The 18,146-nt window shown below is 47.2% G+C and overlaps 1 protein-coding gene across 2 annotated transcripts in view; it reads right to left on the bottom strand.

Annotated features, from left to right (window-relative positions):
* Positions 1 to 18,146, bottom strand: part of ATR (ATR checkpoint kinase) — a 169,392-nt gene that overhangs the window by 106,469 nt on the left and 44,777 nt on the right. Inside the window, exons 14-15 of one of the 2 annotated variants that reach the window (XM_088446273.1) lie at positions 11,518 to 11,688; positions 11,214 to 11,408 (exon numbers count right to left, since the gene is read on the bottom strand). The exons of the other annotated variant lie outside the window; for it this stretch is intronic. Coding sequence (XP_088302399.1) covers positions 11,214 to 11,408; positions 11,518 to 11,688 — 366 coding nt within the window. The remainder of the gene's footprint in view (positions 1 to 11,213; positions 11,409 to 11,517; positions 11,689 to 18,146) is intronic. 2 annotated transcript variants of the gene reach the window in all.

The raw sequence follows: 18,146 nt of genomic DNA, 5'->3' as shown, positions 1-18,146 counted from the left end.
CACGAGTTCTTGGACGATGCCTGGAAATGGCTTCCAGCACTTGTGATAGGCATTGGCTGGAGTACCAGTCCACAGTGACGAAACGCTGCTGCACAAGTGGTATGGTAGCTACATGAAGAAACTTGGCCACAAAAAAAGCCTCCATCTGCTTGACCACGATGCGCGCACGTCGGAACTCCTGTGGTGGCACACCTCCAACTGGTTTATTTGGTCTCAGGTCGATACTATAGATCCAGGATTCATCGCCACTGATGATCTCCCAGACAGAATCTGAGCGACCGCCATCAAACACGGCCAGCATGTTGCTGTACCATGTCACCCGAGCCTCTTCTGCTTGTAAGTCAGCTGATGGGGCAGCCAGCTGAAACCTTGCTATGGCCAAGCTTTTCATGGAGCGGATGGATGCAGATTTCGTACTGTATGTCGTTATAAAAAAAAAAAAAAAAAATATGAGATATGGTAAGAACTTACCCTTGTTATCTCTATTTCTACGAAGTCCATAGGGTTCCACAGGATACCTTGGGTATAGGTGATGATGTCAGGCATCGGGCACCATAGAGTTAAGTTTTCAGTCTCCCAGGATGCACTAGGGTCCCCCTCCTATACCCCGCCCCCGAGCCAAGGCATCTCAGTTACGTACCAAGCCATAGGCCGGAGGAGGAGATGGAAGAGAGAGAAAAAAGATCTGGACACACACAAGAATCACATTCTCACCAGAGGTAGATGGGAAAACCAGTGACCAGAGTAAAGCCCATCTGCAGCACAGGTGTGACAGGGCGGGAGTCCTGTGGAACCCTATGGACTTTGTAGAAATAGAGATAACAAGGGTAAGTTCTTACCATATCTCATATTTTCTACTTCAGGGTCCATAGGGTATCCACAGGATACCTTGGGGATGTCCCAAAGCAGTATCCTTCAAGGGTGGGGACGCTCCTGTGCTGAAAGGAGAATCCGCCGCCTGAAGGAAGCATCCTGAGAGGCAAAGGTGTCAAACACGTAATACCTCACAAAGGTATGGACAGAGGACCACGTGGCCGCGTTGCAGATCTGGACTGCAGAGGCACCACGTCGAGCTGCCCACGAAGGACCCACAGACCTAGTTGAATGAGCCTTCACAGAAGGAGGAACCGGCAGGCCATCATGAAGATAAGCTTCTGAAATCGCCATACGGATTCAGGCTGCCAAAGTTTGCTTTGAAGCAGGCCAACCCTTTTTACGGAAGCCATAGAGGACAAACAAGGTGTCCGACTTCCTAAACGAAGAAGTGCGGTCAACATAAGTCCTTAAGGCCCGCACAACATCCAAAGTGGCTTCACCCACTGAAAGGCCGGGTGAGTTAAAAGCCGGTACAACTATTTCCTCGTTAACATGAAACTGGGAAACAACTTTGGGAAGAAATTCAGGACAAGTGCGCAGCACTGCCCTGTTCCCATGAAAAATCAAGAAAGGGGGTCTACAAGAGAGAGCCCCCAAATCAGAAACACGTCTGGCCGAAGCTATGGCCAGAAGGAAAACAGTCTTAGCTGTTAGCCATTTGAGATCCACTGAGCCCAGTGGTTCAAACGGCGGTCCCTGGAGAGCCGTCAGGACCACAGCCAAGTCCCAAGGCGCCACAGGTGGGACAAATGGCGGCTGAATTCGCAGAACACCTTGCATAAAGGTGCGCACATCAGGGATTGTAGCAATCCTACGATGAAACCAGACAGACAGGGGAGAAACCTGCACCTTCAAAGAAGCCAGGCGAAGCCCATGGTCTAGTCCCGCTTGCAGGAAGGCTAGCACTCTAGACAGACGAAACTACAGAGCTGGAAAACCCCCTGGACCTTAACATGGCCGTCTCAACAGCCACGCCGTCAAAGACAGCAGAGTCAGGTGCGGGTGAAGACAAGGACCCTGTGACAGAAGGTCCGGTCGTAGCGGCAACCGCAGAGGACTGTCCACGGACAGACCCCGAAGGTCTGAGAACCAGTGCCGTCTGGGCCATGCGGGAGCTATCAACAGGAGCGTCCCTCCCTCCTGTTTGAATTTCCGGATTACCCGTGGAAGAAGGGAAAACGGAGGGAACAGATAAGCGAAACGGAACGTCCACCGGACGGACAGAGCATCCACCAGAGACGCCTCTTCGTCTCTTGTGCGAGACCCGTACACCGGCAACATGTTGTTGTGCCGGGACGCCATAAGGTCGATCTCTGGAAGACCCCACCTGTCCACCAGCAGTTGAAAAACGTCCGGGTGCAGGGACCATTCCCCCGGATGAACGTCCTGGCGACTGAGAAAGTCCGCCTCCCAGTTTAGCACTCCCGGGATGAAGACTGCTGATATGGCCGGGAGATTGCGCTCCGCCCATACCAGGATTCGAGACACCTCCACGAGAGCCGCCCGACTTCGGGTTCCTCCTTGCCGATTTATGTAGGCCACGGTGGTAGCGTTGTCCGACTGGACCTGCACTGGGTGACCTTGGAGAACCCGATGTGCCTGCTGGAGAGCATTGAACACCGCGCGGAGCTCCAGAATGTTTATCCGAAGCTCTGTTTCTGCCTGAGTCCACCTGCCCTGGAACAAGTGTGGACCCGAGACTGCTCCCCAGCCCCGAAGACTGGTGTCCATTGTTAACAGGACCCAATTCGCCACCCAGAACGGACGACCCTTGTTGAGATGGGTCGTCTGCAACCACCAGGCTAGGGATAGGCGAACCTCCGGAGTGAGCACCATCGTCTGGGACTTTAGACTCTGAGGCAGTCCATTCCATTTGGGCAGGATCAGGTGCTGCAGAGGTCTGGAGTGAAACTGGGCATATTCCACCATGTCGAATACCGACACCATGGAGCCCAGTAACCTCATCACCGAGTGCAGAGACACCCGGCGGCTCTGTAGACAACTGCGCACCCTCAACTGCAAGGCAGAGATCTTTTCACCCGTCACAAAGATCCTTTGCTGTCCGGAGTCCAATAAGGCTCCAAGGTGCAGAATCCGCTGAGACGGGATCAGGGTGGACTTCTGCCAGTTTATTAACCAGCCGTGCCGTTGCAGTACCGCAATGGTCAGGTCTAAGTGGCATAGAAGGAGATCCTGCCACTAAGAAAAGGTCGTCCAAGTACGGCAACATGCGGACTCCCTGCAGCCGCAGGGAAGCCGCCATGGCCGCCATCACCTTGGTGAAAACACGTGGTGCTGTCGCCAGGCCAAAAGGTAATGCCCGGAACTGAAAGTGTTCGCTGCGGATTGCAAACCTGAGGAACTGCTGATGGCGCAAAAGAATAGGGACATGCAGGTAAACGTCCTGTATGTCCAATGACACCATGTAGTCCCCAGGTTCCAGCGCCAGAATGATGGACCGTAGGGTCTCCATCCAAAACTTCGGTACCCGCAAAGACTTGTTGAGAGCTTTGAGGTTGAGTATCGGACGAAACGACCCATTGGGTTTCTGCACCAAAAAGAGATTGGAATAGAAACCCTGGCCCTTCTGGGAGAATGGAACAGGCACTATAACTCCAGCCTGGAGCATAGTGTGCAAGACCTTCCGCAGTTCCGTGGCTTTCTTCCGGTCTGATGGCAGACCCGTGGTGAAGAATCGAGACGGGGGTCTGTGCCGGAAGGAGAGGGCATACCCGTGGGAGACCACCTCAAGAACCCAAGTGTCTGTCGTGGTGACCGACCAACACCGGGCGAACTGCAGCAGACGGCCTCCCACTTTGAGATCCCCCAAAAGGAGGCCCGGAATGTCAGGCTTGTCATCTGGCTTAGGGGCCGGACGCCTGGTACTCCAGGCCTGCTTGGCCGATTTTTTGGGGCCAGCCTGTTGGGGAAAGGATTGTTCTTTAGGCCTACCCTGGGCCCAATAAGGCCGAAAGGACGACGTATCTGAACCGGAAGGAACTGCAGCAGACGGGAGACATGCCGATTTGGCTGCCGCCAGTGTGGCTACAATTTTGTCCAGGTCCAGACCAAATAGAACTTCTCCGTTAAAAGGCAACGCTTCCAAGCCCTTTTTGGAATCAGCATCCGCCTTCCAAGATCGCAACCATAAGGTGCGATGAGCAGCAACAGCTGCCGAAGAAATGCGAGACGCCAGGGTACTGATATCCAAGGCCGCTTCGTTGATATAAGTGGCCGAATCCCGGAGATTGCCGATCAACTCAGTCTGTTCAGCCGAACAGTCGGAATCGAAGGACGCCTCCAAAGTGTCAGCCCAGCGCTCCATAGCTCTGACAACCGAGCAAATGGCCATAGCCGGCCTAGCTGCTGCCCCCCCCCCCCCCCCCCCCCGCCCCCGCAAGGGAATAAACAGACTTTAGGCAGATCTCCAACTTGTGGTCCGTAGCATCCTTAAGGGAAGACATGGATGGCATGGGTAATGTGGCACTACGGACTAGGCGTGTCACATGAGAATCCACCTGTGGAGGGGATTCCCACTTAGAAAAATAATTATCAGCAAACGGATAAGCCACCGCCAAACGCCTCTGCAGCTGGTATCGTTTGCCAGGCTGTTTCCACGCCTCCTCTAAATGGTCCACCAACTGACCTGAAAGAGGAAACACTGTGGCGTCACCCTTAATATCCTTAAATAAGGCATATTTAGATTTGGACACCGAAGGATCTTCATCCTCAATCACCAAAGCTGTGCGGACTGCCCGAATAAGTCCAGGAATATACACCTTGGACCTAGCGTCCGCCTCCTTAGTACGGAGAGGTTCCTGGTCGGAAAGATCTAGAACCTCCCCATCATCAGACGTCACGTTGTCATCCTCATAAGGAGCAGACAGAGACGCCACCGGCCGCTTATGCGGCCGCAACACAGACTCCCCTTGTAACACATCCGACAAGTGCTGTACAGAACTAGTCAGGGAATTAACCCACGCAGGCTCCTGAGAGACCGGGGGAGGGGAAATAGGGAGACTGTGGGTACCATCAATTGCCTCGGGAAACTCTGCATGGGTGACGACACCATGGATTGCTGGGACAATCCCATCTGTGAGAACGCGGGCTGCGGAGCTAACTGGCCCACCAAGGTTGTAAGCGCTTTAGCGAAACAAGCCCAGGGCGGCTCCTGTACCGGTGCTGTGACCGTAATTGGCTGCGTCAATAAAAAACACTGCCGGCATAGCCCCTCCGCGCTACCCTCCCCCTCCGCTATAGGTACTTTACACGTAGTACACTGAAGCTGGAGAGGAAAGTCACTCTCAGATATGATGGTGGAAAGTATGTGACCCCTCTCACAATACTTGTTAGTATAGCGAGAGACCACCCTGCAGCACCGCACCGCAAGGGCTTTAGCAGAAAGAACAGGGACAGTGATAAGGCTGACAGTAAGAAATCAAAAGTACAGGCAGCAGCACTAGCAGTCACATGCAATGCAAAGAAAAATCAATTCCTGCACTATCAGCGCTGACACTCAACTACACAGACACAGAGTCTGGTAGGACACAGCGCTGCATACACAGACCTGACCACAGCGGAGGAGAGGTATGCGGGGGGACCCAGACCACGATGCCTCCGATCATAGGCTTCCAGCAGCGTTCACCATGCGTTCAGAAGATGGCCACCGAGGAGCATAGAGGAGGCTTGCCTGGAGGAGGAGCGCTGCCACAGGGCCAGTCGGCGTGTGCAGAGAGGGCTGTGTGCAGCGGGGGAGGCGCCGGCTGTGAGACAGGGAAGGCGCGCTCCCCTGGCATGCATTTAACCCCTGGGACGCCACAGTGCTACCGCTCTGCCGCGGTCCGCTGTCCCAGGGGGGTAGTGGAAGCGCAGGTTAATACCTGGCTCCACACTGCAGCCAGACCCCAGGGAGCCCCCTGCCTGGGGACTTTTGGACCATGTTCAGTAGGGTCCCACCGCGGGACCTCTGCTGCTTACCTTTGTCCCCCTTAGATCCGGCCATGGTCCCAAACATCTGGGGTCACCGCTAGCGGTGACCCCAGATGCTTACCAGCATCCGCGGATCGGTACCGGCGTTCTGGTACCGGCGGGGGTGTAGGGAAGACAGCATGGACGTCAGTACTGACTGTCCATGCTGTACATCCAGATGTGCAGCCACAGCTGCAATGAAGAAAACTTCAGGGGCTCTTCTAAGCCCCCCTCTAGCAGGTGCATCCGACTCCGGCCGGGCACCACACGAAACTGGGATGCCTTGGCTCGGGGGCGGGGTATAGGAGGGGGACCCTAGTGCATCCTGGGAGGCTGAAAGCTTAACTCTATGGTGCCCGATGCCGGACGTCATCACCTATACCCAAGGTATCCTGTGGATACCCTATGGACCCTGAAGTAGAAAATACATCTGCATTTTTAATGACTGAGTAATACAGATATGTCCACATACATCTAGCCTCCTTGTGCATTAAACAGCCCTTTTAGTGGCGCGACTGGGTAGCGCAGTCTTTTTGTGCTTTTTTTCCTTAAAATGTGTCTCATTTACAAAGTGATGCAAATAGGATGCACAAGCAGCTTCTGCTGATTAAACAGATATGCAGCATGCCTTTATTCTGTGTGCGACTTTGGTTAGATCTGTATGCAAAATGCTATGTCACAGCCGCTGACATTGTAAGGTAGCATTTTGCATGCAGATATAACCACAGTTACTCACAGAACACAGGCATACCACATATCATTTTAATCAGCAGAAGCTGCTTGTGTGTCCTCTTCGCAAGGGAAAAAATTGCACGAAAAGTTCACTCCTGAGCTCCAGCTTCCCCTCATGGGCACTATGGGAGATACGTTATGACATCTCCCCCATACTTCCGAGGAGCCGCCAGTCAGACGGCAGCGAACGCAGGAGCGGGGTTTAAGGTAAGTATATTTATTTTGTGCGTAAGGAGCACTACTACAGGGGGCATTACCACTGTGGGCACTACTACTAGGATCACTACTAAAGGGGACACTATTATATTACTACTGGGGGCACTGCATAAGGGTCACCACTACTGTGGGCTCTGCATAATAAACTATATTGTATCACCAGACGCCCTAGTGCTGGATTTTTCATTGGTACTACATGTAATTCCTTTAAAAAAAATAAAGACACCAGTTTCTTCATTCCCCAGCCTATATGAAGACCCAGCACCAGTTCTGTCTAAAGCTATTTAGAGAAACATCAAGCATGTTGCCAAACAAAATCAGCTACAAGCTAGGCTGTTTATACCATTAGGTAAGGGGTGTGTGGGGTGCCCCTGACAAAATAAATTGGGCCCAGGCCAGTCAAATAAATTGGGCCCAGACCAGTCAGCATTGGGCAGAACTCCTTCTGGGAACCAGGTTTTTGCAGCTTGTGCAGAATAATATGAAGCTGAACTTGGCACCACTTAGGTAGTGGGTGCTATAGTTTAAAATATTGTTGTGGAACAGCAAAACCCAGCGAGTCCTAGCAGCCCTTAAAATATTGGGCCTACTAGAACATGTAATTTGACAGCCCTCAAAAATATTTACTAATGTATTAGATAGCTTAATCCAAAGGGAGTGTTCTTCCTGTAGTAGTCCATAACATACTTTCACCCATGAAAAATGTAATTGAAATAAAAAAAGCCCTGCAAGAGACTAAAGGCCCCATACACGGGGTGATAAAGCAGGCGATCCGACTGATTGGTGCAATTTGCCTGCTATATCGCACCGTGTATGGCCCAGATATCGGGCCGAGCGCACTCCCGCGGGGTCATACATCGCACCCCCTTATCTCTCTGCGAGACCATAGATAGGATCAGGGGATGCGATGTGCGATCCCATGGATTGCTATGCAGGTGTGACAGGGGGGAGCCGGGATATTGGGCGGTCGGCCACCCGATCGCACAGTGTGTGTGGACCGCCCGTTATGTTGGACGACGGATACCCTGTCGTCTTGAATGGTGCCATTGCACCGTATATGGGGGCCTTAACAGACCTATAACTTAGACACATACAAGCTTTAAGTTATCTACCCAAGCATAGTGCAGTGTTGTGTTATACTCCTGATGCATCCATATGCCAGCATTTACATTATATTTTCATATAATATTGTAGTATGTTACCTATCGAAGTGTAAGTGGTATATGTATTATACATCTTCCATACATATTTTATCTGATAATTAAATGGCATTCAACTGAATGAAGCGGAAAACCCTTATGCTATGCGCATGATGCATCCACATATTTTCTACAATACAATGTGATACAATATTACACTATCTAACTGCGTACAATGTTATGCATAAGATACATTTTTCGTACATACTGTGTATGACTGCTAAATTACATTAAACTGATAGAAGACGGAGAAGCACAATGCATATATCAGAGTGTAGCATGTTACATATATGAACTTTTTATACCTGCTAAAGCCAGGAAAAGATAAAAGCTTGAAAAACCCTGTAATATTTATATTTAAATGTCAAATAACAAAAACAACATAATAGGATATTAGAGTTGTAAAGTTTACAGTAGTTTTTATATTAAAAGTAAAAAAAAAAAAAAGCACAAATGTAATGTAGACTTACAACCTCAAAAACTGTAAGGTATCACTTGAAAAGTCCAGTTGTGCTGCTTAGAAGTACTGTTGGAACCCGTGCCTCAGTTCATTTATCTCAGAGTACTTAATTATTTCACTTATCTCACACCACCCGGTTTTGCGCCTATGTTGATTTAGACAGTTGCATTATAGTATCACAATGCAAAACTTTAACTCAGATATACAATGTATTAGAAAGGCAGTGTTAATTTTGCTCCTCAGTGTGATATGAGACGTTATATAATCAGGGCAGTTACAGATTACTCTGGAGGGATTTTCAGTGTAACATACAGAGTTGTTATAAGCAGGACCATTTTAGGTCTCTTTTTCTTGGCAGAATAAAATACTGTTAGACACCTTATAATACCAGAGTGACCACACATCTCTCTCAGTTTTTATCCTGTGTTATAACTTATAAGAGTATATTGCAGGACATGTTATCAGCTGGCTCCTTATAGATTTCTCTTTATTTCTGGCTGTGAGACATGTATTTTCTCAGTCATATCTGTATGCCATGTTATAAAAGTTTTACTGTATAGTGTGTTTTCTGGGAGGGAGGGAAGGAGGGGAGAGGACCTGAAATAGGACCTGATTCAGAGATGCACTCAATTCTGTCTACAGACGGATCTTGCGATTTTACAAACTGCACATAAGTGAAGGGCCTGGATGCGCAACTAAGTGCAATTACCGGCATTTCAGAGTCGTATGGATCTCAGTCGTGTCTCACATTGTGGCTAAGTGGGTGAAACTGGGTGGGAATGGGGTGTACACATCCAGAATAAGTTTGCCGTGACTATTTTAATGGTGTGCCGACAGCATTGCAGGCTATTCAGATATGAGCATAAGCAGGGATCTGTTCCACTACAGTCTGCATTTAATTCTGGACTTGGAAAGCGGCTACAATTGTGACCGCCGTACAAGCGACTCTGAATCAGGCCCATAACGTCTCTATGATGACATTACACAGGGAACACAAAGCCCTTATCATGCCTATAAGAATTGTGATTTACTACAGAGACAGTGTAATAAAAGAGCAGGTCTCATGTGTAATGTGACAGACTAACTCACGAACTAATTCATTTCACATTGCGTAGTGTACAACAATTCTGTAGATATCAGCAGCTGATGTTATTATTGCAGCTTTTTCTATAACAGAATTAGGCCCTCCTCATATACACATTAACCAGCCTTCAGAAGAGCAGATCTTATTAAAACTAAGCCAGTCTTAGGTATACAATACAGGTGATAAATACCCTTATTGGCCAATGGGAAGAGTGAGCTCTAGGGAGAGGACGGCTTCACTCACATGAGAACCAGTTAGGTCTGTGGACTGCACCAGAGCGAGCAGACACAAAGCACTTGCTCTCTGCAATCTAGGGAGGAATCCAATTGCGGGTGGGCTTTTTAAAAAACCTGCGGCGTGGAGCTTTGCTATTCAATTAGGTGACTGAAAATGTGACATGGTGATTTCTATAGAAATCATCATCTTTTCTCTCGCACCTCTAGGGCAAGTCTGATTTTTCCTAAAATCGTTAATTTTAGGAAAAATCAGTGGGACTTGTTCCGGGACCCCTGCGGCACCCCCCTGAGTACTAATTAAGAAATTGGAGGTTTGCAATTAGCTTAATTACTCACCTTCTGAAGCGATGTCTCCATCCTTAATGAAATACACTTCTGTATATAAACCATAATTGTTTTGAAGCCTATTAGATTGTGTGTGTGTGTGTGTGTGTGTGTGTGTGACCCCCGATGTGAGTGAATCCCGTGTGAGTGTATAGCCGGCGCTGGGAGAACTACATCTCCCAGCAGCCCTTGCGCCTCCCACCAGCCCCCAGAGCCTCCCAACAACCCCCTGGTCCACAGTGACAAGATGGAGGGGAGGCCACTGGACAGGTGAGTATCTTTTTTACTTATATTTGTTACGCGTCGCAGGGTTTCCAGCTCTGAAAACTGTGCAACTACTTTTTAATTGGATACCGCGGGTATAGGGGGCTCACATACCTGCGGTAATCCAAACTTTGGCGCAAGTTTTTTAACTCGCTAAACCTTTCCCCCAATTGAATATGTCCCTAGGTGTGTGCAATATACAAGAGACACTGCGGAGGGGAGGGCAAACTGGATCGCTCACAAGTGCTGGGTGTACAGAGTTGGGATTCCCAACACATTCCTTAAAAATAAAATATAGACTCAGGTGCTGAAGGTGCACCCAGCTGATACATGGACGGAATACCTAATAAGGGGCAGTAAACCACAGAGGGTGATCACACTGAGGGTGATCACACTGATCTGTGCAGTGTTTCGGCACAACACGCAGCTCACAGGCACTTCTGTTAATTTCTTCTATTCTGCTCCATGCTCTATTGTGTTTTTAAACATGATTCTTAGTAAATTTGTCAGTTGTATTCCTGTCTATGTAAAGTATTTGCGTGTTGGTTCAATGGTCTATTGACTTCTATTTGCGTGTTTTGCCGTCTATTTCTGTAATTTTGCATTTGTGTTAGCCATAATACTGTAATTCTCAAGAGTTTAAAAAACAGGGAAAACTTGCAAGGAAATGCAATCTTGGTTAGACAGGATTCTTAGTAACTATACCCCTAAGAGTGCCAGGCCTCTAGCTTGATGGAGCTTACCCCAGAGAGGTGCCTGCCCCACTCACATTGCTAAAGGAAAATCACTTACGGCAGAAGAGAAACATGGCTGAGTTTCTGATCATTTCTTGGCTGTGACTGCAGTGTCCTCACCTTCAGGTAATGAAGTGACTTTTCCAGCTCATCCTTGGTGCAGGAACAGACAAGGTGAGAGAAGATGTACTTGAAGTTATTGATCAGTATCTCCCTGCGGTTTGCATTGAGTTGTTTGGCAATGGTTCTGATCAGAGCAGAAGCTGCTGGACTGGCTTTGGCCGCAAGATATGGAAGCAGAAGTTGCAAGGTTTTCTATATAAACAGAAACACAAAGAATGACATCAATGCATTATTTCAATACTGCGTACAATTTTCTGGATAGTCAGACAACAAAAGCAGAAATATGAAAGTAATTGCTTACTGTTAAAAAGCGGTTGAGGTCAGGGAAGTCGAACACATTGGCTATCTCAGACAGGATGTCCAGGGCGGCTTCCCTGTGATGCGCTGCCTCTTGCTTCTGCAGCTCGCTGCTGCGTCCTGGGGTGCTGGCGAGAAGAGTTTGCTGGCTAGTGTGCAGCGATTCCACAAGAAACTACAGGGAGGACAAAATGCTTCACTTGTACAAACGTTTCATAGACACAACAGAAAGCAAGACAGACATATCTAAATATGCTCAGTATAATTTACAACAGGGCTCGACAAATCCCAGGGCCAGGTCACCATGGCTACCAGCTTTTGCTGCCTGGCTACTAGATTTTGCAGTGAGGGAGGAAGCAGATCCTCATCAGCTCCAGCGGAGATTCGTGTCTATAGTATTGCGGTGTTCATATCATGCACAGGAGTGCATGTGCTGAGTGTCGCCTGCGGTGACTGCTGTGCCTCTGTCCGTCCCGGCCTGCAGTGACGTCTCCTCTCCATTCTGGCCTGCTCTGATCCCAGCTGTCTGTCCCAGTCTACGCTGATCCTCCTGTAAGTCCCGGCTGTCTACTGTCTCCTATCTCCGGCTGCATAGAGCTCTCCGGTAATAGGATCTATGCATGGCCAGGGATTGCAGAGCAGCTTCAGAGGGATAGTGGTGTGACCATGAGGGGAGGGGATTTTGTTGTACTTTCTCGTATCATTATTTTATGTGAAATGTGGTCCGTTATTACTGCAGGGTGGGTGGTGGAGCAGGGGAGCTGTGCAGAGCAGTGAGGGGGCCTCCATTTTACTGTATCCATTCAACTATGACCATGTTGTGGACTAGTATAGTGTGTATAACAGTTGTATAACACACAGAGCTGTGCTCCTCACTCACTCCTGTAATTGTTTTGCGGGGGGACGGTGATCTGGCTCCTATACTTTCATCCTGGCTCCTAGATTTTAGAAAAATTTGTCAAGCCCTGATTTAAGGAGACCATTTTGCAAAAACTGTCCAAAGAGTCATGCCATAGGACATCCAAACAAGAACAGAATTACGCTCGTCCAATTCAGAGAAACCCCCATTACAGAGATCATCTCTTAGAGAATGTAAAACTGACAATCAGACATTGAAGCCGGGAAGGAGACAATGGGGCTGATTCAGACCCGGATGCTAAGCTGCGCTCTCTCGCAGCCATCAGGGGGCGGATATGCAAATGCCGCAATCGCACAGCCCGACTACAGGACATCCTCTATGTCTTAGAGAGCGACGGCAGAGTGAAGGCTCGCCGGTGTAACGACGCCCACATTTCTTTCTTAGCACACGTCATCTCCAGCAAGTGTATGATTATTCAGTAACATTGAGAACCATCGGAGCTGCTCGCAGCCCTTAAAATAGACTCTACCCTGCCGCAAGCACTGCGATCACTGCAGGCTAAAATACAACCAGGTGTCGTGGACAATGATGCTGACATGCTAATTAAGCACGCCAAAAGAACGCCGTTTTGACGCTCAGGACACGCCTGCGTTAACACATCCACTCCCCCGTTCTCCTGGACTTTCCCCTGTTACCACCCACAAACGGCACGGTCAGTCACTCAAAGGAGAGGCCCGCCTGCGGGCTTCGAGCGAGCACTTACCCATCGCACAGACTGGTTCACGTATGCGCATTTTGCCACATACGCATGCGAAGACGGGCGGCAATCGCCCATAGTGAGCGAACACGGCTTATCGTCTGGGTCTGAATCGGCCCCAATTTAGATGAGGAGCAAAACAAGGAGCAACTTTTCACCTTAGAAAAACATGTTGCACTGCAAGTGGGCCAGATTTAAAATGGGCAGATAGATTTAGAGGTGGGAGGGGTGTGCCCAAACTCAAATCTAAATTACAATGTAAAAATGAAGCCGTCCAGTATTTATGGGCTACATGGAAAAGCATTTGCACCCTTTGCATTGCAGCATAGTTTGCCCAGGTGCAAAGTTACTGCTTTTTTGTTTCGCTCCCAATTCTGAATCATCCCTATTATCATTGGCATTGTATCATCTCCCCTCCAGCATTTTCCTCTGGCCTCTTGCCATGATAAGCTGCGGATGGGATAACACTCTCCCATCACCTCCAGGAATTTAGCTGTAGCCTCTCTCTCTTGTGTAATGGTTTCCATTCACCTTACACCAGCTGTCAGCTGATCCAAAAAGAGCAGATACACAGCCCGCCTCCCCCCAACTCCATGTTTCTGACTTTATTATATTTTAGCATTAAAAGTAATATTGTCAGTGTTCATTCTAGCACTCTGCACCTGTCACAACCCCTCAGTTCCTCTTTCCTGCGTGGGATGTAACTCTCTGCTCTGGTGCTTCTAGCACACTCAGCTGATGCAAAAAAATTCTGACATACAGACCAGTGTGTGTTAGAAGAACCAGAGCAGAGAGTGACACCCCAGGCAGGAAAGAGGAACTGCACGGATGTGACAGGTTCAGGGTGCTAGAATGAACACTAATAATATCATAGTTTTCCTCTATGCAGAAAAGGTCAAGTACAGAGGTAAAATGGCTGCTCCCACCAATGTCCTGTACAAATCCTGTATTCTGCAGGAATGGATGGAGTCCACACAACTCGAAGGATTATTATCACTGGAGACAGATGCTGTAATCATCAGTATTACACATACAATGAGTTGAATCTACTTAGAAATCCAAGCCCACAGCACAGTACAGTACAGTCTGAGGACTGACTCCCAGGATACTGAAAACGATGGGAGATCCAGGGGAGAGCCTCACTGTTCTGCAGAGCGAGCTCTATTGTACAAACTCTTTCAACTCCAGAAATATACTGAGTACGCTACTTATAAAGGAATAACATGAGCTTATTATTAGTTTTTTTCACTCTGCATGGCCTCTGCATATTCTGATCTATACATATGTAATACACAAGTCATACTAATGTGATGCAGCATTGAACACAAGTTAGTTTTTCGGACGTATCTTTTTCACACTGTGCAAATAGACTGATAAATAATAAATTGCATAATACACCATAGTAAGGCAAAATAAAAAAATAAATGAAAATGTAGTTTTTGGATAAGAAATTCCAGACCGTGGGATGTCGACTACATCCCAAAATGAACATACATATATAGATCATACATATATACATACATATATAGATCATACATGTCTTTAATTACCAACTAAATAAAAGTACTGAAAAAATGTATTAAATCCTATTCCACATTTCTTCTATCTACAAGTCTGCAGTTCAAATATCTAACACACTTTTGGCTAATAAATGCCTATGGGCTACAGATTACCATCACATTAGTAATCACTTCACTTCTTAAACATTGCAGGGACAGGCTCCTTTCAGAACCTCTATTCCTGCATGTGTGCGTTTTTAATATACAGTATGATTTCTTATTACAGCAAATTGCACCAATAAGAAATTATATCCCAATATGTGAGAGAAAATTGTGAGACCAGGACACTGTACTGTAGGTTAAATTTCACACAAGTTACAATATATGCATTTTTTATTATATATTGGCAATAAACCTATAGTCCACATCTGCTTTCTGTTACAGGGATACAGAGATAGATTTTTTTAAATGTTGTTATCAGTGTCTTACAGTGATGCATGGAGCTGAGGATACCTGTGACATTGCTTTACCTGTGTGACATTATCTACTACATGTCCCACCCCAACATTACAGAGATGGCTTCTGTCACAGCGAGTACCCCTGGGGTACAGCTGCTCCCTATCACTCAGGCTCAGTGAGAAGCCCAGCCAGGGTAACAACCACAGTCACTGGCCCCAATGTGAGGAGCCCCAAAAGAAAGGACTATTGTATAATTTATATATAGTATATTATGCTTTCAGTAATACTTATACCTGTACAAATGTGTACACATACAGCTAGCCTCATTGCATGATAAATAGCCCTTCTAGTCGCGCCATGCTGTGGCGTGACCCGGTAGTGCCAAGCGTTTTTTCGTGCAACTTCTTCCCTTCAAATGCGTCTTATCCGCACAGTGATGTGAATAGGATGCACAAGCAGCTTCTGCTGATTAAAATGTTATGCAGCATTTTTATATTCCGTGTACGGCTGTATCTGTGTGCGAAACACTACCTTACCGTGTCACAGAGTCGATGACACTATAACGTAGCATTTCACATGCAGGTATAACTGCAAATGCACATAGAGTATAGGCGGGTTGGGTATGAAATACCAGCTGTCGGGATGTCGCTGATCAGAATACTGACAGTGGTATCCTGACAGCCAGAAACCCGACACCCATAGGAACTAAAGGTAAGTACTTTCCATACCACTACCCTGACCCTCCCTGGTGCCTAAACCTAACCTCGCCCTCCCCGCACTCTAATCCTAACCCCCCCCCTAATGGCTAACGCTAACCTCCCCCTTACACCCCAATACTTACCTTCGGGATGCAGACGGTCGGTATACTGGTGCCGGGATCCCGACCTGTCAGTATTTCGGCGCCGGTATTTGGACCATCGGAATCCCACACGCTGGGATGCAGACTACATCCCATATAGGCATATCATTTCAATCAGTAGAAGCTGCTTGTGCGTTCTATTCACATCACTTTGCGAATAAGACACATTTGAACATACAATAAAGTGGGGCAAATTTACTGAATCGCTTGATTCCTCCACAGAAACCAAGATCCTTAACGTATTTGAAATAACATCTTGGTACTTGTATCGGCGACTGACATGAGGATTCTGTACATTTTTACATGGCCTGGTATGTTATTTGATTGTTTTCCACCTATTTTGTATAGCCTTGTTGTGTTTCAGACCAAGTCAGCTCCAGAAAATTTGGAGTTGACTCTCTTGTTGAAATGTATGTTTTTCTTTTTCATACGCATACTCTGTGATGTTATATGCTCGCTTATTCTTTTCCAGTCACTTCCCCCTTCCCCTATTATAGAATTGCAGTGATGGGATGGCAACATCTTTGTAGGTCTGGCTTATAGTTGGTCCAAGGATCACCCAAGCCTTACATTGTTCTGTATGCTATATGTATTAGTTGTATACTATCTGGTATTTCAATGCTGTTCTATTTTTATATGTATTTGATGTCTTTACGACCGACTACTTTACATTATTTTGCCTTTCCTATCTGCTGTAATTCATCTTTGAAAAGTCAATAAAAAGATGATTAAAAAAAATATATATGAAAAAGATCAAATATAAAACTTATATTTTTACTAAAATGTAAACCTTAATAACAAAAATGAATATAAAAGATGGACAAACTGTCAGTTAGGTGCTGGGGGAGAGAGGGGGCGGGATTAGAACTCTGCACAGCTGATTATGTCATAATGGCGTCTGTTCCAGGACTGTACTAAAGAGCTTCTCGCTGTACAGGCATCTGTCTTGCTGCAGACTCACAGGACAGATAAGCAGCTCTTAGATATTTGGCATGGATTCACACCAAGCGAACACTGAAATGGACCCTGTTGGACATGTGGTACAGGAATATATTACCCAACATATGGGAAACAAATATCTGGAATTACAGTATGGGAAAAGAGAGCGGAGAAACTACCCATGTCACATATATCCAGAAGACGACCAACTGGTGGTGACCATAGGGAATAACTTCACGGAGATTACTATGTTTGGTGCGCCAGATACATGGAATTATGACCCTTCAGTAGGCTGGAAGAATATGGAAATGGCATACTGTGCAAGGTCGATCGTCATTGACACCCCACAAATTCCTACCACTGATATAGAGGACCCTGAAGGTATTGTGAGAAACGGAGAACAGAGCAGCCCGGCTGCAAGGTCCCAAGAACAGCAGGAGGAAATAACACAAGCAATCCCCAACGATGATGATAATACAGAGGCATTGGAGCAACGGAAACAAGAAGTAAAAGCTGAAATGAAAAAGATAAAAGCTGAATTGAGAGAACTCCAGCTGGAAAAGAGAAAATTAAATGAGAGACTCCAGGGAAAGACGCCACGTTCTGGCTTTCGAGGCTTCATAAGCAGAATCGGAACATCGTTGCGCAATGTATTTCTAAGGCGCAACAACGTCACGCCTGTTAGGTGTACTGCTGACTGAGCAATACATTTATCCCTGGAGCTCCTGTATACCAAGCTATTAAACCTGCTTATTGGGGACTCCCCTACTCTCTAATCCACTCCATTTATACTCATTTGCCTCCTATTCACCCCGGAGTGCAATACTGCCAACATGTTGTGTACCTTTGGCCTATCACATGTTCACCTGTCAGGGCCTACTTCTCACTGCAGGCTTGCCTGCAAACACCGCTCACACTGCTTCTGCCCCAGTGGTCTCAGACCCCTCTTCTATCAGTGGTCACTCCAATGGTTGGCCCCACTCCACAAGCTCAACACTCTGCCTAGACGTGAAAAACATCTGAGCTAAAATGAGCGCAACCACATCGACTCAACATCCAGGCTCCAGCATCGGATCTGATACATCAAGCTCCCAATGAAAGGTTTGAAGCTCACCTGCATTGGAGAGACACTATACTAAGGATATATTCTGTAGTATACATTTTGTAAAAATTTAATAAATAAGCATGTGGTTTCACATATGTATACATCTGATTCATGTTTATTCCTAAATAGCAGTATTTTCAGGGTTGGCTGGTTTAA

This window comes from Taudactylus pleione, unplaced genomic scaffold, assembly GCF_031769625.1.
Source record: "Taudactylus pleione unplaced genomic scaffold, aTauple2 ptg000395l, whole genome shotgun sequence".
NCBI classification, from domain to species: Eukaryota; Metazoa; Chordata; class Amphibia; order Anura; family Myobatrachidae; genus Taudactylus; species Taudactylus pleione.
The sequence above is the reverse complement of the archived record's forward strand: the minus strand, read 5'-3'. Positions and strand labels throughout refer to the sequence as shown.